Source organism: Carassius auratus, chromosome 28, assembly GCF_003368295.1.
Source record: "Carassius auratus strain Wakin chromosome 28, ASM336829v1, whole genome shotgun sequence".
Classification (NCBI taxonomy): domain Eukaryota; kingdom Metazoa; phylum Chordata; class Actinopteri; order Cypriniformes; family Cyprinidae; genus Carassius; species Carassius auratus.
In genome coordinates this window covers 20,122,135-20,147,507 of record NC_039270.1, presented here as the reverse complement: position 1 = coordinate 20,147,507, position 25,373 = coordinate 20,122,135, and the positions used below count along the sequence as shown (strand labels likewise).

Below are 25,373 nucleotides of genomic sequence, written 5' to 3'. Positions count from 1 at the left end.
ATGAGGTCACTTCTGGGAATGTCACTGTTTGCCAAAGAGGTATTCAGAGATTGCTGAAAGGATTTAATGTTCATATTCTAAGAATCCAGACTGACCCATGGGTCAAAGGTGGCTGACAGAGTCTGAGACTCACCTATAAGAAGGCCTTCATTCTGCCCAGCTGTGATTTTTCCACTTTTCAGGACACGGGAGGGTGGTGAGTATTATGTTTTCATTACTTGTTTCCGTTATCTGACAGCTTAATCATGATTAGAGCTATAATCACAAATCATTGTCATAATATTTGTTGGAATTAAGACATGTTACAAACCAACTATTTACCAACATGCAATCACATCACTGTAGAGAATTCTATCCAAGCAGCTGATTAAGATTAATGACCCAAGCAGTACAGTTGAAGGATTTCTGAAGATTATTAATTACAGTTTTTTTGGTCATCTTTTTTTTTATTTTTTATTTAATTAAAAATAAAATAAAAAATATTTTATGTTGATATTGATTACTTATAAAACGCAAATGAAGGGGACTATATATACAGTAAATTACCAGTCAAAAGTTTGAATTCAGAAAGATTTGATGTTTTTCGATGCTCATCAAGGCTGCATTTATTTGATCAAAAATACGGGGAACATTTTATATTGTGAAATAACATTTTTCTATTTTAATATACATTAAAATCTAATTTATTCCTGTAATGCAAAGACAAATTTTCATCGTCATTACACTGTCACAATGTCACATGATCCTTCAGAAAACCTTTTAATATGCCGATTTATGATCAGTGATGGAAACTGTTGTGCTGCTTAATTAATTTATTCAATTTTTTTAGAGCATGTGATACTTTTTTCAGAATTCTTTGATGAATAAAAAGTTAAAAAGAAGATAATTTATTCAAAATAGAAATATTTTCTAACACTATAAACTACTGTTCAAAAGTTTGGGGTCAGTATATTTTTCTTCTTTCTTTTTTTAAAGAAATTAAAGCAAGGATGTGTTAAATTATTAAGAAGTGATAGCAAAGATTTATATTGTTAAAAAATATTTATATTTTGAATAAATTCTGTTCTTTTAACCTTTTTATTCATCAAAAAATCCTAAAAAAAAGTATTGTAGTTTCCCCAAAAAATACTGGGAAGCACAACTGTTGCCAACATTGATATTTCTAGTAATAAATCAGTAGTGTATTAGAATGATTTCTAATATGTCACTTTATGCTGGAGTAATGGCTGATGGAAATTCAGCTTTGCTGCATAAGATTTCAGCTGTAATTTAAAGGCTACTAAAATAGCAACCATTGTTTTGTATTACAGTTTTTTCTGCATTTTTGATCAAATAAATGCAGCCTTGATAAGCATAAGAAACTTCTTTAAAAAATATTACAAGTCTTTCTGATCCATATTACAATATAATATAAAAATTTGGGTGCCCAAAACAATGGTTTGTTATCACTAAATAACCCATACTGTCCTTACACTTTTATTTAATGCTAACCCCATAGAGTAAATCCTGTTATTTAGTATGGTGTAATTTGGGACCTGTTTTTCATACAGTAGCATCTTTGCATGTGCATTGAGCATTTTACTTTTTGAACACATAAAATGGACTCTTTCACATGACTGGACCATTTGGGTAAGACAGAGGGTCTAAGGTTGATGTCATTGCAAGATAACAGAGCTGTTGGATAACTGAACTTCATTCTTTCTTTACTGTTGGAAAATTCAGTCCAATAAGTCTTATCAACCTATTTACGCTAAACCAGTACTTGGTCTAGATTTTCCAAATTTTGAGGGTCCCTGTTTATGGTCTCATTTAACTGTTAGGGCTTAATTGGTGTTTGTCCCGTGACTATGTTATCAGCTTTTTAACATAAGAGCTCACTCATTGTCTTATTGAAGCAGATGTGACAGATATATTAGATAAAAGGCAATCGTGCCTTTGCATGCTATGGTGTGGAAGGCGATAGAGTGCTAGTGCAATCTGATTAGACAACAGTGTTGATACCAAGATAGCAGAAGCTGTTGATATCAACAAATACTTTCTTTTGGCACTGGTCGTGGTGATGGGTGATGCTGGTAATCTATAAAGCACATTAGTTTGACCTATATCCAGCAGAGTTGAGAGCCATTCAGAACTGAAGTGAGAATGCATTTGAAACGTCAATTTATTTGAATTCAGCTTGGAAGCAAAATTATCAATTGTAATTTTGCAGCATTGTACCGTGTACTTACCCAAAAATTACTTGTAGTACAAGGTAACTACTTGGATTATTATTAGGTTTTATTAGGTTCTTTTATGACTAGTCACACAATTCTCTGAAATGTTCCATTACAGAGTGTTCCAGAAACTTTTAGTGTTTTCCTATCTTGCAGAAGTAAAATATCTTAATTTTTAAAGAAATAACGTTAATAATTACAGAAATAATGATGCTACATGATCACAAATAGTTAAAAAATAATTAACACCACAGAAGAACCATCAAAAAATTAAGTGAACAATTTTTTTTTTTTTTTTATAGTTTATTTTATTGTAGCTTATTAGATTAATGTTAGCACACTTTCATGAAGGGCATCAAGAAGAGTTCATGCTAATATCCAGATTCACCATCAAATTTACCAGAACAAATATCCATCTGAACGTGTTTAATATTTAATAGTTACTTCATGTTTGTCAACTTTGAGGATGTCTAAATATAATTTAGGTTTAAAATACATACGCTTTCCTATTCTGCAAAAGTGTAACAAGAATATTGAGAATATTGATTCCTGCTCAGAGATGTATATAGTTATTATTTTTTTAGTTCAAATACATCAACACAAGAATGAAAACTCTGCTTGTCAAATAATTTAGGATCATTAAGATAAAGTAGTAATATTTTGCCTAAATATTCATAGTGCATACATTGTCCAGTCAATAGTACAATAAAACATTTTTTAAAAACCTGTTATGTTCATCCTAGTTATCAGATCTCGGTTATCAAAGCATTTATTTGTTTCGTCTCAGTTGTAATATTGTCAATACGGGTTTATATCTAGTGTCCACTCTGATGAAAACAGCCTTATTTAGTTGTCATCTCATAATAATCTCGTACGTGTTTGGTGTGGTCACATGACCCAGACAGAACACAAGGACAATAAGGGTGACACGATTACGACAGAGCACCAGCATGTCAACACGTGGCCCACTTTATGATTGCTGGTTTTCGAGGAAGGTTTAAGATGCTGTTGTGTGTTGGTGAATCTAGTTGTTTTTGTTTTGGAAAAAGTAGCGAGGGTCTCTTGGTCACAAAAAAAAAACAAGACATCTACCATAACTTGCTAACACTGGTAAAATTAGCAGTTAGCTATAGGCCTAGTGTCTTTTCATGTTATAATCCTTTTATTAACATGTTTTTACATGTTAAAGCCATAGACTGTATAAAAACATGGACGCAATGTCCAGATGTCACCCATAGGTTTCCGAAGAGCGTTTTTGAAGTCAAAAGTCGCCATCTTGGATGTGTGTCCCCTCGCGACACCATAGACAGTAAAAGAAATTGACACAGCGACCCCATTGGAACTCAATTGAGACAAATGAAGCCCAGTTTTAGCGTTTTTTAGCACTTCCGTTTCTGACGCGCAGACTCAAACGAAGCTTGACGACGTCAGCAAAAATCTTCTAGTAGCTGTGTGTGCAAACTGCCATCGTTAATCTTGCAGAGACGGCGAGCTTGAGCGGGGAGTTCTTTGGCGTGAGTGAGCAGGAGTAAGTTTTCTGATTAATTATTTTGTATAGTATTTTAAAATGTAACGCCAGTACGCCATATTAAGTTAATTGCCTGCGAGCTTCTCCTCCTGTCTGTACGGTAATGCGACAGAGAGACGAGTGGTTATGACGCAATCGTTAGCCTATTTTTTACAAAAACTGTTTATACGGGGCCATAATGTAACATAGAAGGTAATGGAGCCCTTTATACATTGTCGTGTATCTTTAGAAATAAATAATGGACAAACAGAGTCTTTAAACGCCTCAGATGTAAAGTTATTCGCTGTCAAAGTGACGCCAAAATGAATGGGAGTCAATGGGAATGCTAACGCAAGTGAAGTTCTGCTAAAAGATGGCAGCCCCCATCCGACTTCAACTTCCGGTCGAGTTCCTTGCCCCTTGCGCGACACTCCCGGATTATCAAAACAAGTGGCCACGCCCTTAATTATGCAGAACTTTAAGTCAAATCACCTTTATTTATATAGCGCTTTAAACAAAATATATTGCGTCAAAGCAACTAAACAACATTCATTAGGAAAACATGTCAATAATGCAAAATAATAGTTAAAAGCAGTTTATCATTGAATTCAGTGTTGTCATCTCTGTTCAAGGCTTAATATAATTTAAAAGGAGGAGCTATAAACAAATTCACCCCCCTCACAGTTGTCATGAAAGGCAAAATTAGCTATATAGACCAAAATAATTTATGAACCAGGCTGTAAACATGTTTTTGTCTGCTGTTAAGTTGGCATTTGAACATGGGGAGTCTAGGGGATTAACTCCCTGCCAATAGCAGATTTTGTATATTTTTAACACAAAAAAAGTTACGGACTGCGGTTTTAAATTAAGTTGTAATTGTTGTCCAATAGCATCGCATCTTTACAGATTTGACAGATGGATATCTAGAAATCACATTGTTTAGAGTAGACCAAAAAAATAAGTGCCAGTGGCACATGACAAGACCAAGACAGGATACACTTGATTAAGCTGTATTTTCACAATAGCGTACTATAAAAACACATTTAAGTGGTTTCTCGTGATGTCTGTTTGTTCATATACCCTCATAACAGTCTGTGTACTTTGACCTATTTGTGAATTTCATATTGCAGCTATCCAATAAAAGTTGTGATTTGTCATATTTTACTGTGAACAGATGTCATAACACATTTGGTCAAACTCCGCTTATTGACTGCAACGCAAACAACATGGCAGTGTTCATAATAGACCAGGCAAACAGCTCAGAGAACAGTCAGATATGGACAAAAAGCTTTTTGAAGTTTGACTCATGATTGTGTGGTGGTTACCTTGAGAGCAAAACAAACAATTTAGGGTGACACATTAGACCAATTCTGATTATTAACTAGTTGCTTATTTACTTGGTTGTTTATTAGTACTTATAAAGCACATATTAAAGCCTTATTCTGCATGACCACATTTTGGATCCTTTAATCTTATACCATCCCTAAACTTAACTTAAAGGGCCCCTATCATGGGTAATGAAGAGTTCACATTTTGGTTTTGGGAGTCCCCAACAACAGACTGACATGCATGCAAGGTCAAAAAAACACTTTCATTGTCTTATAATATGTATTTATTTTTACCATACCTGTTCAAAGACTCCCAAACTATTGGCTCAACCATAATTTTTTCCAAACCCCTCCTTTGCGTGATGCTAATCTGTGGTGATTGGTTGATTGGTCTCATTTTAATGTCATCATGAGCCTGTAATGTCTGATAAAGCAGCGTTTGTGAGCGCAGTGCTGCTTTCTTTAATGCGTTACCTGGGACACCGCTATTTTTATGCTCCAAAGAGGCATCTAGTGCCAAAGAATGAATAAGCATTTTTATTCAGATCAACTCTAGAAGAACTGGGCGCACAATATGCTAATGAGGCACTTTAACTGCTACCTTACTAACTATTACTGACTAAATGAGCAGGAAAGTTGAGTTTATTGAGTTAATAGGGAGAATTTGTCCCCAAAATACAAATAAAAATATAAACATAAAATAAAATGATTTACAGTAATTCTAATAATGAAAGAGATTCAATAATTGCAAATGTTAAATTGCACTACTAAGTTGGTAGTATCAAATATCGCTATTCTGTGGACAAAATTCACACTATTTTTACTTTTAGTACATATATTTTCAGGTAATGTTTATAGGTAAATTAACTTGGTTTCCAAAGCAGCACATTTTATGTGGAGCAACAGCAGCACCTGGAGAAAATCTGAAGAATAACACAGTGTGCATCACAGACTAAATGAGACTTTACAATGTATTATAATTGTAATCAATATTAAGACGTATTCCTCAACTCAGTGCAGAACTCAAAATATTTTAATGCGTTTTAATGTTTTGAAGGTCTTTTTTTTTTTTTTTTTTTTTACAGATAATCACGTTACCTACTGATAAGGGAACACAAAGTTTTACGAAGCTAGCAAAAAAAGAAAAACTGTCAATAGAAACATGAAGAGGAATGAAGAATTCACCATAAACAATTATAATAATTAGATTGAAGAGACAGGACATCCAGACAAAACAAGGAGAAATAATTCACTAGTTAAATTAAGCCAGCCACAGTCAAATCATGGTCCCTCCGGTTGGTCTACTACCTGTAAGAGAATAAAGAACAGTTAAAACAATATCAAGGAGCGTATTATATAGGCTATTGTATTCCTCTAGAACTCAGTGTTACCTTTTTGAAAAGCTTAAGGCCAAAGTAGTTAGTTGCCATGTTCTTAAGTTTGGTTGCACCACCAACTCTGCATCGCACATATCCATATAGGTTTGCCCACTGTAGCACAACTCCCATGATCACAACCGCCTGCGCACACACACACGCACACACTTATGCAGAAATGCAGCAAATGTAGCAAAATTAGCCATCTGAGAGAATTTAATAACTCACCAACCACTTTATGTTGAAGGAGAATAGTGAGCTAAACACAAAGAGAGCCCAAAACAACGGACACACGATCAGGCCGATCCAGAAAATCCGTGAATCGGAATTCGAGACCACGTTTTTACTGGTTGCCTTTAAAGAAATAGACCAAATAGTTAGCCATTAAAGAACCAGTTCAGACATCAAATAAAATGCCCTCATCATCTATTCTCACGTTGTTAAACTCGCATGTGATGTTAACACAAAAGCTGAGATTTCGAAGAATCTCAACACAGCTCTTTTACATATAAACTCATCTGACAAGCTCAAAAAAGGGTTAATGACTCTATAATATTCATTATTAGCATGTTCAAATGTGTGGAAATAGATAAAAAGATCTGAGACCTACAGCAGAGGGCATTTTTACTGTTTTATTATATATAGTAAATATGTATTACAGCTTCTGTTTTTCACACAAAGCTAACATGTGATTTTAATAGTTAAAATTTTTTGCCTTGAAGATCCTTCACAATTCACCTTTAGTGTTCGATAGAACAAAGAAAGTCAGTCACTATGAGTCTGGAACAACAGGAGGGTTAGTAAATGACGTCAGAATTTCATGTTTGTATGAACTGTTCTTTTAATATTTGAACAGTGTTACTCAAAAGAGGAAATTTCACGCTTTAAAATAATGACACAGCTAAATGTGTCGGGCATTCACTAACAGTCACAAAACATGATCATTAAACTTTGAACGAGCTGCGATAAAAGTTAGCTATAGCTATATATTAAAGTTGCACATTACCTCAGTATTGTTAGTCACAATCATAAACATGATTTATGTAATAGTGTTGCCTTCCGTAGTTGCAATATTTATTTATTTTTTATGTCCCGCAGTTTTGTAAAGTTGTGTGTGGCGAGACTCACTGATCTGGATTCAAACATCCAGTGACTGTGACCGTCTTCATCGACCTGATTCCACCATCTCAAGCCCACCAACAGTCGTCCCGTCACATTCTGATATATTGAAGTCAAAAGGAAGAGCTCTATTTACTTATGTAAAAAGGATATAAATGAGGACACACATGGGATGAGACTTTAATTTTATTCAGGTAAAAAGGCGGGCAAGGAACACTTGAAACATGCTTGTCACGGTCCACGCCAACATGATGTCAGCAAAAATTGAAAGTTGATTTAGTTTGATTAATGCTTACAAAGATGAGTATTTTAAATTTGTAGTAAGACCAGAATTCATGTTGACCCCATGCTCACCTTCACTGTCCAGAAGTCACATGACAGAAGTAAAATGATGGTGACCATGTTGGCAATAAAACTTCGGCTGAGAAGCTCACAAAAGAGGTAGATCAGGATTGCACTTGTGCGGAAGAAGAGATGAAAGAAACAGGCCAGAGGATGTCTGAGAAGAACAAACTATTATTTATATACAGTAGTCTTTCGGACTGAAGAATGGTTTAAAAAAGGAGAAAGTAGAAACTATCACATTTTATTTTAAGGTCCAATTCCCACTATTAACACACGATGAACTATAACTTTTGCCTTATTAATAGTTAGTAAGGTAGTAGTTTAGTAATTGGGTAAGATCAGAGATGTACAGTAGAATATGGTCATGCAGAATATGTGCTTTTAAGTACTAATAAACAGCCAATTTGTTATGCATGCTAGCAAGCAACTAGTTAATATTTATAATTGGTCCTTATACCAAAGTGTTACATATAGTGCTCAAGTTTGTTCAGTGTAATCTACATTTTAGCAGTTATAAAATGTCACTTAATGTCAATCGGTTTTTTAGCCTGTGTTTTCCCAACTCTAAAAACTCACTTGATATTTGATTTCTTCTCTCTAAATGCATTTTCATCCTCATGAAACAATGGCACTTCACCGAGAGAATCCTACAAAACAAATACTGCATCAGTTCAGGTTTTAACACTACGACATTCAAAGTGATTCAGTATTGTATGTATAATAAAAAAAGAAATTCTTTCTTTTTTTTTATTCTTTATCCACAAGTCATGCAGACAGATGCACTTAAACGCAAAACTCTACATATTGTGGCTTAGAGCTCTTTCATAACAGGTTTCTTTAAAGGAATATAAGTGACAACTCACCTGTCTGTTCATGTTGGTGCATGTAGTCTAGTTTCCTGCTGACGTGTATGTAAACACACGTGTCCACTCTACGAAAAGCAATCGTTACTAATATTTAATTTAAGCTGTCCTCCTTTAGGGGGCGCGTGGTGGCTCAAATAATGAGTCCAATAATGTTTTAAGGAGACATCAGATGGCCATTTTCAACAAGTTTGTCTTGTTAAAAACAGCTCTGGCACCAGAGTAACGTGGAGAACGATGTGTTTGTGTTTGTGGATTTAATAGCATATTTAATAGTAGTATATGAATGTCCTAATCCTTTAAGTTATTGTTTTTGTATATTTGTATCATGGCACACCCCGTTACCTGATGAATCTCTAGAAAATAACCAGTCAGAAACTATTTACCTCTAAATAATTTTGTACACTCTGGGATTGCTGACATTGAATTGGATGTCATGTCTTTGGAGGGCGAGGTTTTGGACAGAGGGTGTGTTGCTGTGATGGGGGCTAGTCTAATTCAGTGGCTAAGTTAGCAAAATGGCGGCAATCGCTTACAACACCTTTCGATAATACTATATATAATCAAGTTACAAGGTATTCTGCCAACATGGTACATTTAAGGAACATAGATAGGACAGAGAGAGGGAGGTAATGTAACAACACACCTTTTCTCCTATCATGGTTTCGTGGAACCCACCGCAAGATGTGCGCAACAGAGCATCACAGTTTGCCTATTAAATATTTTACAGTAGTCTTAATGTGTGCCTTTATTGTCATTGTAGTAGATGTTTGACTGGCAAAATAGCTCTTGTGAATTTGTCACTAAGCTAAAGCATGACAGTTAGTGACTGATCAAAGGTCGCTCCGTCTTTCTTCCTTAACATTCATTTCACCATGGCTCTTCGACACAGCGTCTTGCTTTTCCTTTACATTTTACCTTTTACAAATGCACTCTACAAGCAATGGATTCCAGACACCAATTTTGACAACGCTACCAACTGGGACAAAGGCTCTGTACCCTGCGGGAACGACCAAGTTGTGTTTTTAGCTCAAAGGAAAGTGTCAGTGTATGTAGAAACAGCTCACACTATCACTGGAATGAGCTTGCCGGTGGATGGAGAACTGATTCTGGCATCCGGCGCTGGGTTTACTGTAAGAGAGGGTGGAGATCCTGGTTGTGGATCTGGGGTCACGGCACACTTTAAAGACCCTGAATCTCAGAAATGGTTCGACCCATTGCTGTGGGTGACTGCAACCACAATTGATGACCTGCACAGAGGTACATATCAATTTTCAGTCCACGAAGAAAGTGTCCCGTGTCAGTATGATGACGTGGTATTTCGAGAGACCACATCATTCCGTGTAGACGTTTCATCAGATCACGACGTGCCCGTGAAGAGTGTGTCTGTACTTGGGAAGAAGTTCACCAGCAGCTCTGAGTTTTCTCAATACCTGTCATCCAGTTCCGGCAAGCTACAGTTCCATGGGTCCTCGTCCCTTAAAGTTGGCGGTTCAGGGTGTGACGATATCACGGGGTGCATTTGTGACAACTCTGGAAATCGAGACAGGATCTGTTCAAATGTGAAATGTGATTCGTTGGAGTGCAAGAAACCTCTGAACCCGGTGGGACACTGCTGCAATGTCTGCGGTGCTGTTGTGAATGTTCAGTTCTCTCCGAGCTTCAACTTTGAGTCGTATCGCCAACGGCTGCAGCACCTCTTTCTCAGCCAGCATAAATATGAATCTATACAGATGGCCTTGTCGAAAGTGTCAAAAGAGCAGAGGCTGCTGCGAGTGATTCCTTTCGGAGCCACTCAGGAGATTCAAGTTTTGCTCCTGGACCAGAAAACAGGTCAGGAAGCCGGGAAGCTGGCTGAAGCTCTCGCTCGAGACGTGGTGCAGGACGTGCACAACCACGGCTTGAACATCGGCATCACCAGCGCGGAGTTCCAGGCGTCATCCGGCGCCAGCAGCAGCGAGGCGGCTGGAAACAGTGCAGGGGTCGTGCTGGGCTCCTTGCTTGGAGTGGGTCTAATTGCAGCCGTTGTTGTGCTCTACCGCCGTGGCATCGTCAAGATACCCAGAATGCCTAGAATCCCCTCACTCAGCAAGTGGAAGAACAGTAGTGAGATTGGGGAGCTTGGTGGCCCCTTGGACCACGGCTTTGACAACCCCATGTTTGACAAACCAACTATGATGCCTGAGGAACCAGGGCTTTACGGGACAGAAATGATAAACTCGATAACTCTAACTCAATCAGGAGTGCATTTCGTAAATCCTGTTTATGATGAAACTGATTTCCATGCATGAATGGTGTAGTATCAGCTGATCCGATTTAGGGGATGTGATGATAAAATAATATGAATAAAAACGTAACATAAAGATTGAGGAACTAATCTTTAAATTACACAAATTTAATTTTGTGTTTTTGTTCACAAAATTACAAGCATGGTTATCTAAGATTCTTTTTGGCTATGTTATTGTTTCATTACTACTTTTAATTCAGGGTTAAATTCTAAGATACAAACATGCATTTGATTAATAAATAAATAATACCATGTGCAATAATATCATGTGCATTTGCCAGTCTTCCTCACGTGAAGTTTGTTGTCACAACATTTAGCTAATGACTCCATGGTGACAAACAAGTACAATAATTAAATCTCAGATTTGAAGGTTATAACTTCAAAGTGTGATGCTGGATTCTTGCCATGTTGTTAGATTGCAAGACTGACTCTGTTTACTACAAATACTTAATTATTCAACTTTAAAATGACAGATTCTTCAGTGGTATATTGCATGCTCAGCAATCATACATGCTGTTGAATCATACAGGAGCTTTATTCTTGGATGTCAGGCAGGATATTTAGCATAATTTGTGTCAATTCCTAAGGGAACATTTTTCATTATATCTTGGTTTCTACAGCAATCACATTTACAGCCTTTACATCTCTGAAGGCTTTGAACAGCATTGTAAGAGATCACACGTATAATAACCCAACCCCTATTTATTGCAGTTTGCGCAAAGAGAGGCAGGACAAGAGTAGACGCAGCACAATAATACTTACCACAATGTATTAACCAGATCATTTTGCACTTTAAATGTCAACATGTTATTCAAGACAAATGATCAAACGAAAACACATTTTACAAAAATTTCAATTTTAATAGTTACATACTAACAAATAATTGTATATATTATAAAACATGGCTTTAAATGCTATTTGTGCTCATAAATATTGAAGGAAGACTTCATGTAAAAACTCAAGCACGGATAGGCTTTCAAGAACCTGCTGTACTGAACCATACTGTTTACTGACAATGTACCTCAGTTCAATCAGAAACTACTGTTGTGATAAACGAAATGACTCAGCGGTAATGAGGTCTACGCTCCTCAAGTTAAAGCTCCAGGATCAACAAAGGGTTCTCTGTGTACGCCAACTCAACCATGCATCACATAGCTCATCCAATTACTTGTGTTTCAAAAAAACGTGTTATGGCCAGATACATGTAAACATTAAAGTATGTGTATCATAATGTGAGGGTGCCTTTATCCTACAAACAGTCCCCACAACAGCAACACTGACGTCAGATTCTGTTAATCCATTTACTGAACATTTAACCATTTACAGCTCACAATTCAGCTCTCCAACAACTAACCAAATCTGTTTATTAACAAGAATAGCAACTAGACAATGTATACCACCATGTGAACCACACAATTAATTTTGCTGTCTAAAAAAGGAATTAAGAAAACATTTGTCAACTTCTATACACAAGTTATGTCTTAAATTGACATTTTGTCTAGAAATGTGCAGGCACACAAAGCACAGGCACTGAGATATATGCCCCATGGGGGCTGGAATATTATGAGATTAAGAGCGTGTGTAATGAGATGTGACCTCATTTTCACTCTCTTCATTTGCCACATGACACGAGATAACCATTATATTTGAACTGAATTACAATTTTTATGCATACTGCGTTGTTTGTGACAGTTAAAGAGTTAATGTAGCCAGCTGCTAAAGAGGTCATATTTCAGCTCTTTCAACATTGGTCCAAGATACTTTCTCTTCATATCACATATTGTTTTCATTCAATTGACTTTCCCAATTAAACACACCTGAACCAGCTTATTGAGGTCTCTAGGATCAGTAGACACTTCCAGAGCTAAACTGGCTCTTCGGGAGCTGGACTGATTTAGACTTCTCTTTCTTTAGCGTATCTGGTGCATTGGGCTGGTGCAAATGTTGATAATCTTTAAAGAAAAATGGAAGAATTATTCTGTAAACTCTTGTTTTGTTTAAACATTCGCTGAGGTAAAAACCGACTTCACTGTTGAAAAAACAGCACATGTTTGTTAGGTATGTTTTGAAGCATGACAGCTAGTTTAAGCTGGTCATATGCTGGTCCTAAGCACCTAGCTCCTCTCATAACCATCTCATAACCAGCTTGCATGCTTCAAAACATGCCAAACCTGCTTAAAAAAATTGGATTAAAGGCAGAACTTCACAACTCAGTGTCTTCTATGCAGCCTGGGTCCTCAATGGTCTCCAATCGGCGCTGACAGGAGTCTATGATCTTCTTGCGAGGACCCAAGGGGATGTGTATGCTCTTGAGGTCATCATCTGAGCACAGCAAAAGGGCATCCAGGTCAATCTTTTCTCTTTTGAAGATAGGAATGAACTCGTTCATGCTCTGTGTGGCTAGGAACACTTCCAGAGGGCTATTGTCAGGCTCATCATCATCATCAAGCCCCAACTCCACCTCTTCCCATGGCAGCTCCTGCATGTTCCTCTCCTGCAGGCTATGGGCACTTCCGATGCTATCGTCATCCAGACTGGGCATGCGATGCATCCGGCTGCGGAGGCGTACATTATCGACTCGTTCGCTGCCTGCTAGACTCCCTTCATCTCTCCTCCCAATGCCAAAAAGTCCACTGCTAACGTAGTTGCGGCGGAAAACCATGGTGCCCAGGCCGGGACGGTTGAAGAGCGAGTCATGGCCCGAGTCAGTGCTAATCTCCGAGTAGTCCACATCATGACCGTGCAAGTCGGGTTCGCTGATGGCACGGGAGACGGCATCCTCGTTGTCACCAGGGAACATGTCACGTATGTTACGACGAGATCGGTCCTTAGGGTTGACGTATGTTCCCTGCTTCAGGAACATGACGTCGTTGCCTAGTTGAAGGCCAGATAAAGAGCGGACACTCTTCCTGCCATCTTCGTAAATCTTAAATGTCCCGTCACCCTGCTTTTTCTTCTCAAGCTTCTTCTGGATCTTAGTTTTGCCCCTGGTTGTGGCGTGGAGAGTAGCCTAGAGTGAAAAAATAATACAAGTATAGCTTTAGTGAATGTGGCTTCTAACTAAACATCTATTTTAACTGTTGGCGTTAAATTAGTGCTGTCTAAAGACGCACAGTGAAGAATTTGCACTGTAGAGGTGTGGACAGTTATTTTTGCAGCTGAATTTATTGGATTTGCATTTGTAGGAGTTTTCCTTTCGGACACACAATTTATGGGGTAAAGTATTTATTTTACTAATGTGCTCATCAAATTACTGGCATATGCTCCATTATTTAACGCAAAAAAAGAGTACATCTTAAACTATTTTGTGCTTGAAATGGCCACGTTATTTAATTTGCTTCAGAAAATAAAAGACGACTTTGGACCCTCGACTAGGAGTCACGCAATACCAGATCTATCAACACTTTTTTTATTCTCTATTGGCGACTACGCTAATTTGCACTGCACTTGGTATATTGCATTGGTCCATATGTAAATGAGATGTTGCATCTGTGTTCATCAAGTTGACCTTTGTTAGTAAATCACCTGCAGAAATGTCCACGCCCATCTGTGCTGTTTTGAAACTGGGCTCCCGTGCTACTTTGCCCTGTTTAGTATTACTGGCCACAAATATTTAAGCATTGCAGAGCAATCTGACCTGGGAATATGGCACACTAGTGGCAGTGTTGAAGTGGTGTAGCTTGCGACTCAAGGTACTGCTGGCGTAGCTGGAGAAACTCATGGCATCAGAGACTGATGCGTCCGTTGTCTCTCGCTGAAATTTACGTTCCATTCGGCGTCGGTGCTTCTGCTGCATTTTAATGCATTCCTTGATGCGGCGTTCAGCTTCACGGAAAGCCCGGTCCTTCAGTTTGCTTACTAGCTTGGGGTTGAGGGTTGTCTGCTTGGCAGCGATGGAGTCCAGATAACGCACGCAATCCATGTGGTTCTTGGTAGCAGCCATGTCCAGGGGCGTGTGGTAGTCGTTGTCCAGGCACCACACGTTGGCACCAAATGACACCAGGAAGGACAGGCAGTTGAGATGACCATTGGAGGCAGCCAAGTGGAGTGGGGTGTTCCCCCAAATGTCACACTTATCTGGGTTCCCCCTGAAAGTAAAGACGCGATAGATCCATATAAGGTGTGGAATTTAACAATGACCACTACTATCCCATTGCCTATATATAACATATTTAATTGACACTTCTATATGTAAAGTGAAACTGGATACAGCTTTTATAAACTGTAATTTATCACTCGTTTTATATCCCAAGAATAGCTGAGACCACACTGGCGATCCCATGATTTTTTGATTGTTTTTTTAGCACTGGCTTGTCATCTGTGAAGGCCAGTAAATAATGCATAAGTCTATAAAAAACTGAAACAACCTGCTCTACACATTTGATATATCGAAAATAATAAAAGAGGGTCATAAGAAGGACAAACAGGTGTGTTATATAACCCATACAATCTCTTATTTTTCTTACTTATATAAGTTTTCTTTTTTTAAGCCAGTAATCCAGGTTTAACTCTCCTAATGCCGATCCAAACCACTGGATCAGTAATTTGATCGCCTTCTTGAATAAGAGGGAGCTTATTGGGTGTCACCTTACGAGCAAGAATGATACAGTTTCACATGTGATTCAGACTGTAACCGCAATCAAAGAAACACGTCTAAAACTATAAGAAAAGTTCTTATTTATGACTGCTAGAAACCACATACAGTACATAATGACTATTCATAATATAGCTATTCAGTATGCATTCTAGAAAATGCATACTATCATTTAAATCTAGTTTGTTGAAGTGTTGAGTTGAGATATTTACAAACACATGTTGATACTGTATAAAAAGCTAACTTGCGTGCAATTCTCAATTAAATATTATGACATACCTCTATGAGAATTAAGTGTTAATGTTACTTGCTATACGGCACTCTTTGAAATGACTCAGTACAGCGGGAGGCATTACGATACTAAACTTCGATTAAACGTAGCTTTACTTCTGTACAGTATAGCCCCACCTACAGATGAGATTAATATGAATGCACCTATAAAACCATTTTGAAAATATTAATTTAAAAATGTGCATAATATATTATAGTGAAAAATAAAAAAGGTATGACAAAATATATCAGAATATACTATATGATTCGTGCGGTTCTAATTTGCACTTTACAGTTAAGCTATATCTCTCTGTTTTCTGCATCGAGAGCTAGTTGAGCCTACTTAATATTTGATGGGTGACAGGTGAAGCCTTGCAGTGATGCTTTATTGATGAGAAAAGCTGCAAGGTTTTCACAGTTAGCAAAGGGAGATGTGTGCAAAGCTGGGTCAAGCCAGAATTTGGATTAAGACCCGTTAACCTGCCTGACCTTGATTTTTGGCATGCCAATACTTCCATCAAATATATAAGCATAGAAATGTAATGCCTTATAAAATGAGAGAGATTTATTGATCCTTATGTAACACGATCAGACACAGTGTACTGCAGCTGGTCTAGTATTAGTGGGGTAAAAATAACAGTTCATAAACCATAGTCTACATGGGTAATAAGTCATTCTTACCCCACTAATAGGCTACTGTCAGATAATAAGACATATGACCGTCAGAACATTGTAAAATTAGTTGAAGAGGGGTATTATAGAGGAAGTTATTTCCTAACATGACTTTTAAATGTTAAATGATTGCTATATGATACCCACCACCTATAAATGTCTATTTTTTTTAACCTTTATTGCTATTTACAAACATTTTATTGTCCTTATTTGTTAACAACTTCTTATAACATGATTCATGACAGGTCAGGTCCTGTTCTCATGTACCATAGTGCACTAATAACCTCTTGAAAACCTTTTCTGTCAACGTTGGGCATCGTCGTGGGAAATCGTGCTTCAGGGATCAGTCAGTGCCATGCTGTGCATTGAATGGATCCCTCGAGAAATCAAACACCCAAATTAAGGGATTAATTACTGTATCCCTATGTGTACATGAGCATAAGTTGGCTCTAACCACAGAAATGCGATGCTTGCTTTGCTTTATGTGGAGGAGATCAGGCGATAGCCAGCGGCTTTCAATGGTCAAACAGTCCGATTATGCATTCAGGACTGCCAAACACTGGGAGAACTTCTGACAATTAAGAGCTTTTACAAAGGGCCACACAGGAAACCAGGCCAGCTCTGATGAAAGCTTTTGTGTGTTCACATTTATCTGTTTTCTGTCATCTGCATTAACAGAGCGGCCTAATGTGGAATTGTTTATTGTGTTGTTAGTGATAAAACAACTCAAATGACACAGCAAATGAATAAGGGCCACTTACAGTTAAGGGCAGTATATCCGTCTTAAGGTGCATTCAGGGTATACATTTTTAATCAGTTCGTGCATTAAGAGGGAACTGAACCTATGACCTTAGTGTTGTTGTTAATGGCATGCTCTGGCAGTCCAAGCTACAGGAACATGAAAATGTGAAAACAAAACAATAAACACCTTAAAATACCACTACATTACATTATTATTATTATATTATTAGTAGTAGTTTTTAATGAGAATTTCATTCTGATAGTTGGATATGCCCAAAAATGCAAAAACTTGCCGTTAATTTTTCTGCCTGGTCTGACTGACTCTGAAAAACTTATTTTCATAGGTTCTATTTCCTTATATGACCTAAAACAAGGTAATTTCCTTGTTAACAGAAATACTTTTTTTTTGGTTACTTTACTTTTTACAGTGAGAAAAAACCTTGCCTTTTATGGTATTACGTTAAAATGACATGGTCCTCTGCAAACTTGATACATAACACCACTATAAACATTACGAGAAAGGGTTATTTAAGGAAGTAGACTGAAGGGAACAGCACGTTCCACACCCAATCAAGCTAATAAAGTCATCAGCCATGTGAAGCACCAGTCGTCGTGACACCAGTATAGGGTTGTGATGATCTACAGTAACGGTGACCAGAGATCCATGCCGGTTCCTGCGTGAGCCATTTCAAATGAGGCGTACATGCAAACATACGAGTTAAACTTCCTTTAAATCCACAATGCAATTGATCAAATGTGGGGAATGAGGCGCAGTCTTACCCTCTCCCTACGATCAGCCGCAGCGCCTCCAGGTTGCCGTGGTAAGCGGCCCATAGGGTCGGTGTCATGCCATCTTCATCCGGAGCGTTCAGGTCCTTCCGCGTCGCTTCTTTCAACAAGTTAAGGTAGCCATCCCGGGCTGCCTTGTGGTATTTGTCATTCATGGTGATCTCGAACCTCAGCCTCCATCACTCTTTCATCGGCTCTGTGCATTTAGTCGAAGCCCTAAGCCCGCGTGAGGCACTTGGTGTTTCCAAGGACACCTCGGACGCGCTGCGGCTCGTGAGGGTGTGGCTTCAGCTCGGTCCTCACTAAACGAAATCTTTTTCCCATTTGGGATTTGAACTATTATATTACTGGGTGAATGAATGAGAAACTTTAAAAGACCCCTGCGTTCCCCTCCAAACTCATAAGCACACGAACAGCATTAATAAACAGTTGTTTATTTCTTCATAAACATTCAAATGAAGTGACACCAGGACTCTGAAACTACATCTAAATAAATACAAATGAAACTTGACCACGACCAGTCTTAGTCGATACATGAAGTAATTTTTTTCTCGTGAAATGTCAAGCCTGAAATTAGGTTTGTGCTGTATTGTAAGATTGCTTTGATATTTGGTATCATATTTTTAGTTTGTGGCTTTGGTGGACAATTATTTTAAGAGTTAGCCTTTATGAAAGATAACCTTTTTTTTTTTTTTTGGTCGCTATAGTTAAACCATTGTAACCAAAAAATTACCATGGTTTTGCTCAGAGGTGTAAAAAGTTCTCAACAAATTTACCCAAGTAAAAGTACAAGTATCTGCTCAAAAAAATACTTGAGAACAAGTGATAAAATTACTACTTTAAATTGTACTCAAGTATTAAAAAAGTAAAAGTATTTTTTTTTTTTCTGACAGACATACAGAAGAATGGTTAAAGGGAGAGAATGAAAAAATGCAATGGCACAGGTCAAACGTGTATATTTAGTTCAACAACAACAATTAAAATGAAAAAAAAAAAATACAGGGAAAGGTATTAAAAGGAAACTCCATCCTTTCCACCCTCATGCCATCCTTTATGACTTTCATTTATCAGATGAACACAAACTAAGAGTACTAAGTGTATGTGAAATCCAAAAATGACACTTCAAAAACTATACACAAAGAGAATATGATAGTAACTCATGCAACCCCTGTTAATGAATCACTCTCTTCTCAAGACACACTGTTTTCCTAATTAATGTTGTTCAGTTGCTTTGACGCAATGCATTTTGTTTAAAGCGCTATATAAATAAAGGTGACTTTACTTGACTTGACTTAAGTGAAACGATAAGCATATGTAAGAAAAATACAAATACCACTATTTTAATCTTGACCATCATGTTCACTTTGTGTGGTTTCTGAAGTGATCCTGTCCCCTTGCATTATATGAACTAAAAATCTTTGCTTGTGTTCATGTAAAGAAAGTCTTAAACATCTGGGATGACAGAGGTTCGGTTAATGGTGAGAGAGTTTTCATTATTGGGTAAACTATCCCTTTGAAGAGCAAGATGTGATGGAGAGGCTAGAAATATATTCCAGACCGGATACTAGAATGTGTTGAATTATTGAGGAGAGTCATAAAATTAATACATACAACGTTAAAGTTTTTAAAGGCCACTTTTTTTATGTTTTCTATTCAACGTCACTGTCTAAAAGGACAATTAATCTTTTAAATGTTTATTTGGGCCATTTAGAGTTTTTTCTTAGCAAATATTGATAAATAATTATTTGTGACTAATTAGATTAATTAATAAGAAAAGAATGCAATTATTAAGATTAAAAACAATATTTACTGACAGTCCTAATTACTACTTCATATAATGACATATTGTAAATACAACTTATCCACCACCTGGTAAGAACATCACTAAACATGAATTACAATTTATTTAGCATATAATGTTTATTTAAACACTTTTTTGGATATTTGTAACATTTAATAAAAAAACAAAAAACAAATCCCACAAAATGTTAATTGTATTTAAAGTCTCGATTTAATTTGCACTCAATTTTGTGCATTCAGCTAATATATTACGTAGCTAATGGCTTTATCAAAACAGAACAAGTAACCTTGCTACCTCAATATGCTTCCTCAGATTTGATGGTACAAGTAGTCAGTTTAAATTGTAGTTGAGTAAAGTACAAATCCCCCCAAAATAATACTTAAGTACAGTAATCAAGTAAAATGACTCAAGTATTTTACACCTCTGGTTTTGCTACACTAACCATGGTATTTGTAGTAAAACTGTGGTTATACAAATGGTAGTCAATACGGCAAATCACAGTTACTACAACTTTACTGTAATTAAACCATGGTTAATTTTCGTGAGGGAATGTCAACTACTATTATCTTCACATAAAAGTTGTCACGGTACTTTTAAATGCATTTGTAAATCATCAGTCATTATAACCTGGATTAATAGTTGCAATAAATGTTATTTATGAAGGCTTTATATAGACGGCATATATATATCATGATTTCCCATCACCGTGGCACTATCACACATACCTCTACTGATTTTGTTGGATTTATAATGCCTATAATTGCATTGTGTTTGGGAAATCTCAAATTGTTCATCCATTTTGTTCTAATTCTTTGTGTACTGTGTGTTGTGTCTGACAGGTTACAGCTCCCTCAGTGTTACGGCTGTAAATCTTCGTGTCACCAAGTGAATATATATATATGCAATGAGGTGGCACGCTCCTCAGAAGGCCAGCGGTTCCTACTCGTGGTAAGTGAAGGACATCTAACCATCATGCATAATAGTATGAATCGTGTTATACTGAATAGTGCTATTTTCCGCTAACTGAATACACGTATATGACAAAGAGTCTAGCTTTTGCACTATGTTTACTTTCAAAATGTTGTATTGTGGGACTTTTGCAAGATGCTTTGGTTGAAAGTGCCTGTTAATATTGTGTGTCTCAACATTAATAATCGCCATTAATACGTTTCTCTCACAGCACACAAAAGAAACAATGCACAGTTCCATTGTACTCAGATATTTACAATGAAATTAGGTGAGGCGGAATATCGCAATGACTGTGAAAACCGATATAAGCTGAGTTAATAAAGGCTTAATATTTTGACAACAGATTTGATTGAAGTAAATAAAAGCTCAATATTTGTTGATGACTCAGAGCTGATGGTGTCTGATCAGTACTTCACGTTTCCTTCGTCACCAAACAGAGTGTAGAGACTGTGCAGGTAGCCCTCTTGTTAAACACTGTTATCACAATATAGCAGGGAGCCATTGGCTGGCTTTGGTCCAGTGCAAGCAAAGGTGAAATCTTTTTAGATTTACAATATTGTCCAGTCAGATTTGAGGATGCAGGTTTCTTTAGATGTGGGATAGACGCAGAGCTAGACGTAAGCGGAAGAGAAGACAGGTGATTGGTTGGCTACTGATGCGGGTTCAAGTATTTATACAGCTTGAAGAAACTAGGCTCCTTCCAATTATTTGGAGTGACAACTTGCTTCATACTATACAAATCCAGCAGGCTCTTTTCAACTTGGACTCTTAGAGCTCCACTAACAAACTGACTTGTGTTTTCTTGTGGACAGCTCTTCTAACTCACGCAACATGACGACAAAGCAAGAACTAGAAGCCATGGAGAACCAGATATCCACCATCCAAGTCAGCTCCCATGGAGAGACGGTCAAATCGGGACTTTCCCATGGCGGGTTCAAAACGGAGGAGAAGGGTCGCAACTGGGGATGGCTTCTGTCTGGATTCATCTCCTTGAACATCCTTCTCCTGGGAATCGCCATAGTGAGCGGAAGCGTCTTCAACACGATCCAGATCACTTCTGCTCATCTTCAGATTTTCCTTATTTTTCTTGTCATTCTCACCACCATATGGATGGTTTACTACAAAATCCATACTTCGAGGGTGTACCGTGCAGTGCTCTACAAAGATAGCCACGCTGGACCAATTTGGCTGAGAGGTATGACCAAACCAATTTCTTATTTGAGAAAGAACATTTTGGGTTGTTCTCTCTATCTTCTGTATTCTGTAGACATCTAGTCTCAAATATTCTGCTTGTGTCTTCATCAGGTGGACTGGTTCTGTTTGGCGTCTGCAGTGTAATCATGGATATTTTCAAGATTATTTATTACGTGGGTCGCATGCACTGCGATTCGCCTGTGAAAATAGCCTTCCCTGTTGTGCAAGCTCTCTTTGTCATTGTACAGGTAGGTTAAAACTATAAAGAATGGTTTCAGGCTATCTGTTCTTGTATTTATTCATAATTTAAACATACTCTCTTTCATATTCCAGACATACATCCTCTGGGTTCATGCAAAAGACTGTGTGCAGATTCAGCAAATAATCACACGGTCAGTTCTAATGAGTCGATGACTTTGGATATTATCTGGTTATTGTTAATTTCCTTGTCTTTTGCTATTTTGACCTCAGCGTGTAGTCAGGAAGATAAAATAATGGGGAAATCTGACAAATGTAGGAAAATGATCACACCCTTTTAGAACGATAAATGAAATGATTTATAGGTAGCGACCTTGACTAGTGCATTGACTGTAGAGCTTTATAAGGAAGCAATGAGCATACATTTTTAAGTTAACTCAAGCAAATGTTTACCCGACTGAAGGTTTGGTAGGATAGCGGAATGTGCCTCTAGCATTGAGTTTACACTTCTACCAAACAGGGCCACTAGCATTACTGCGTAGTAATATTAACTCTCTCATTGCAGTTGTGGTCTGATGTTGACATTGTCTACAAACCTCATGGTGTGGATGACGGCAGTGACAGAGGAGTCGCTCCATCAAACAGTGTTTCCAGCCGACCCTTCATACAACGGTTCCTCAAATGGCGGTTACAAAATTGATGTCACATCACAAGGTGCTTTAATATTGCACACTTTTGAGACTTCCCTGTTAAAAAGAAATTAAAAAAGCAGCATATGCTGGTTAGGAATGTTTTAAAGCATTGCTGACTAAGCTTAAACTAGCTCAAACTAGCTTCAGTGCTTAAAAAAATACTTAACGGCATAAGCATTTTTTTTTTCAACATGGTTGTGTACTTAGGCTAACTTACATTGACAAATATTGAACATCCTGTATTGATTTGCTTAATCTGAAGATTGAGTAGAGCATTTCATTGACGTTCTCTGTTGTTATCTTTCAGACCGTGCCGGACCAAGCGACTGCAAGTGTAGCCATAACTTGTGCGATGTTTTTGAGAAGGCCTACTACTATCTGTACCCCTTCAACATCGAGTACAGCCTCTTCGCATCAGCCATGGCCTACGTCATGTGGAAAAATGTCGGCCGGCAGGTGGATGAACACCATAGCCACAGTCCACGCTTTAGCCTGTGGGACGTTCTGATTGGTCCGGTTGCTGGCCTGATCGTTCTGGTGGCGGGCCTGGCTACGTTTGTGGTGTACGAAGTGGACGTGTCCAAAGGGGACCAAAAAAAGAAGGAGAACGCTCTGATAATGCATTACATCATGAACATAGTCGCCATCCTTCTGATGTCCATCACAACTCTGATCGGTTGCATAATCTTCCGGATGGATAAGAGAGAGCAGGTGTCTGGGAAGAACCCTACCAGGAGTCTGGATGTGGGACTGCTTGTGGGAGCGTCTCTGGGCCAGTTCTTCATCTGTTACTTCACCATAGTAGCTGTTCTGGCATCAGGGGTACAGGGGCACATAAATGGGCTCAACCTGGCCAATTCTATTCTGACTGTGATCCAGTTGTGCCTACAGAACGCCTTCCTCATCAAGGGCCTCCATCGGGAGCCGTTCAAAGAGACTGAGACATCCACCGTCTTCGCCAACGTCATGGCCGTACGAGAGAGAGACCCGGACAGACGGAGCAGCTCTATCGTCCCAGCTCACACGCTACCCATCCCACTGACATTCCTCCGGGGTCGACTCTCCTGGAAGAGGAGGATCCTTAAGGAGATCTGTGGCTTCCTGTTATTCTGCAATGTCATTGTAAGTACCTGACTCCATATTCTTTATTGAGTAAAGTCACGTTCACACCAAGAACAGAAACGATAAAGATAACGATATTAGCGTCCACACCAGCGAACAATATCGCCTGTTTATTCTAAGCGCATATGCATATGCCGCTTTAAATTCTCAAGCTCGTTATAGCAGGAGGAATTCTGATTGGCTGTCAATTCATCAGCTGAAAAATAAAAATCGTTCAGAAAACTATTCCAACGATATCATTTCTCTGTGCCTTTATTGTTATAGTTGTGGTGTGGACTATTATTTATTATTGAGAAAGATTTTTAGAACTATATCTTTATTGTTATTTTTATAGTTATTGTGCTTGGTGTGAATGGTTGCAAAGAGGTGGATAACTTCCAGCAAATTTCCAGAATTTTTGGAAATGTCTGGAAAATTGTGAAAGATTTTGGGAATTTTGGAAACATCTTGAAAATTTTAAACATTTCTGGATTTTTTTCACTGCCACTTTGCAACCCTAGTTAGAGGGCATACACACAGGATACATACAGTTTCATTAACACATTGGATTATTATTATTTTTTTATTACACATCACATAACAAAATTAAAAGAAGCTGGAAGTGGAGAAAGCACCTTGATTATTTATGATTGCCACATGATTGTTGTCTTATTTGCTACAATTTTGTGGTTAACAATTTATTATCCATGCATTTAAAAAATGCTAGAAATCCATTGCCTGTTGCTCCATTCTGAATGCAGAATGCTGAATCCAGTTTTAAATCTAATTTGTACATTGTATTTCTGTTTTGCAGCTTTGGATTATGCCTGCCTTTGGAGCCCGGCCTCAGTTTGACAACACCGTCGGATCAGACATTTATGTATTCGAAACGTGGGCAGCAATTGTGAATATTGGAATGCCATTTGGGATCTTCTATCGGATGCACTCAGTGGCTAGTCTGTTTGAGGTGTGCCTCACCTCATAAATCAGCTGACCGCTCAGGAACTGTTCAAGCCTATGCACAAATCTTTGTAAAATAGATCTATTTTTTATATTATATTTTTTGTCTAGCTGAAGAGAAATAGTTTTATTTTATACTACATTTTTATTGTATAATGCAACAATGTGTATATGTGAGTGTGTGTGGAGATCTAGACCGTCCGTTAGAATATGTGAATGATGTCACAATATCATCTGAAATATGGCCTAATCCTGTTACAGGCATTTGACTGTTAGCAACGCAGTGAATCCCTCTGGAAGTGTTACCAGAGATCTGTCCTTTCATTGGCACCTGTGAATTCCCAATTTCTGTTT

At 37.8% G+C, this 25,373-nt stretch overlaps 4 protein-coding genes across 5 annotated transcripts; 2 read left to right on the top strand and 2 right to left on the bottom strand.

Moving 5' to 3' along the window:
* otop2 (otopetrin 2) lies at positions 1–25,341 on the top strand. The gene is made up of 8 exons (XM_026208925.1): positions 1–196; positions 20,745–20,853; positions 21,687–22,069; positions 22,180–22,316; positions 22,402–22,460; positions 22,832–22,980; positions 23,266–24,080; positions 24,874–25,341. Exons 2-8 carry the CDS (start codon positions 20,810–20,812, stop codon positions 25,042–25,044), a joined length of 1,758 nt encoding a protein of 585 aa, XP_026064710.1. The 5' UTR covers positions 1–196; positions 20,745–20,809; the 3' UTR covers positions 25,045–25,341.
* zgc:112148 (DUF846 domain-containing protein) lies at positions 5,673–8,838 on the bottom strand. Of its 2 annotated transcripts, XM_026208956.1 has the most exons (8): positions 8,752–8,838; positions 8,465–8,535; positions 7,898–8,042; positions 7,553–7,642; positions 6,653–6,778; positions 6,440–6,568; positions 6,325–6,356; positions 5,673–6,264 (listed from the first exon to the last, which is right to left on the bottom strand). In XM_026208956.1, exons 1-7 carry the CDS (start codon positions 8,761–8,763, stop codon positions 6,330–6,332), a joined length of 600 nt encoding a protein of 199 aa, XP_026064741.1. In that variant the 5' UTR covers positions 8,764–8,838; the 3' UTR covers positions 5,673–6,264; positions 6,325–6,329. The 2 variants fall into 2 exon arrangements, with proteins under 2 accessions (XP_026064741.1, XP_026064740.1); XM_026208955.1 differs by having other exon boundaries at positions 5,673–6,356.
* Positions 9,214–11,298, top strand: LOC113047558 (protein amnionless-like). Its single transcript, XM_026208934.1, has one exon. It carries the CDS (start codon positions 9,627–9,629, stop codon positions 11,040–11,042), a length of 1,416 nt encoding a protein of 471 aa, XP_026064719.1. The 5' UTR covers positions 9,214–9,626; the 3' UTR covers positions 11,043–11,298.
* On the bottom strand, positions 11,844–18,347 carry ush1ga (Usher syndrome 1Ga (autosomal recessive)). The gene is made up of 3 exons (XM_026208933.1): positions 18,096–18,347; positions 14,676–15,126; positions 11,844–14,048 (listed from the first exon to the last, which is right to left on the bottom strand). Exons 1-3 carry the CDS (start codon positions 18,257–18,259, stop codon positions 13,242–13,244), a joined length of 1,422 nt encoding a protein of 473 aa, XP_026064718.1. The 5' UTR covers positions 18,260–18,347; the 3' UTR covers positions 11,844–13,241.
* Positions 25,342–25,373: the final 32 nt, after the last annotated feature.

Bases quoted from the DNA above. Each gene is read 5' to 3' on its own strand.
- zgc:112148 (XM_026208955.1), bottom strand. The intron at 8,043-8,464 runs GTGAGTTTTTAG...TGTTCTTCTCAG, and splicing joins GAGAAGAAATCAAATATCAA to ACATCCTCTGGCCTGTTTCT. The intron at 6,779-7,552 runs GTGAGTCTCGCC...ATTTCTTTAAAG, and splicing joins GGATGTTTGAATCCAGATCA to GCAACCAGTAAAAACGTGGT.
- LOC113047558 (XM_026208934.1), top strand. From the start codon at position 9,627: ATGGCTCTTCGACACAGCGTCTTGCTTTTCCTTTACATTTTACCTTTT.
- ush1ga (XM_026208933.1), bottom strand. From the start codon at position 18,259: ATGAATGACAAATACCACAAGGCAGCCCGGGATGGCTACCTTAACTTG. The intron at 15,127-18,095 runs GTAAGACTGCGC...CTTTACTTTCAG, and splicing joins CGGCTGATCGTAGGGAGAGG to GGGGAACCCAGATAAGTGTG. The intron at 14,049-14,675 runs GTCAGATTGCTC...TTTTCACTCTAG, and splicing joins CTAGTGTGCCATATTCCCAG to GCTACTCTCCACGCCACAAC.
- otop2 (XM_026208925.1), top strand. From the start codon at position 20,810: ATGAGGTGGCACGCTCCTCAGAAGGCCAGCGGTTCCTACTCGTG. The intron at 20,854-21,686 runs GTAAGTGAAGGA...TCTTGTGGACAG, and splicing joins GCCAGCGGTTCCTACTCGTG to CTCTTCTAACTCACGCAACA. The intron at 22,981-23,265 runs GTGCTTTAATAT...GTTATCTTTCAG, and splicing joins AATTGATGTCACATCACAAG to ACCGTGCCGGACCAAGCGAC.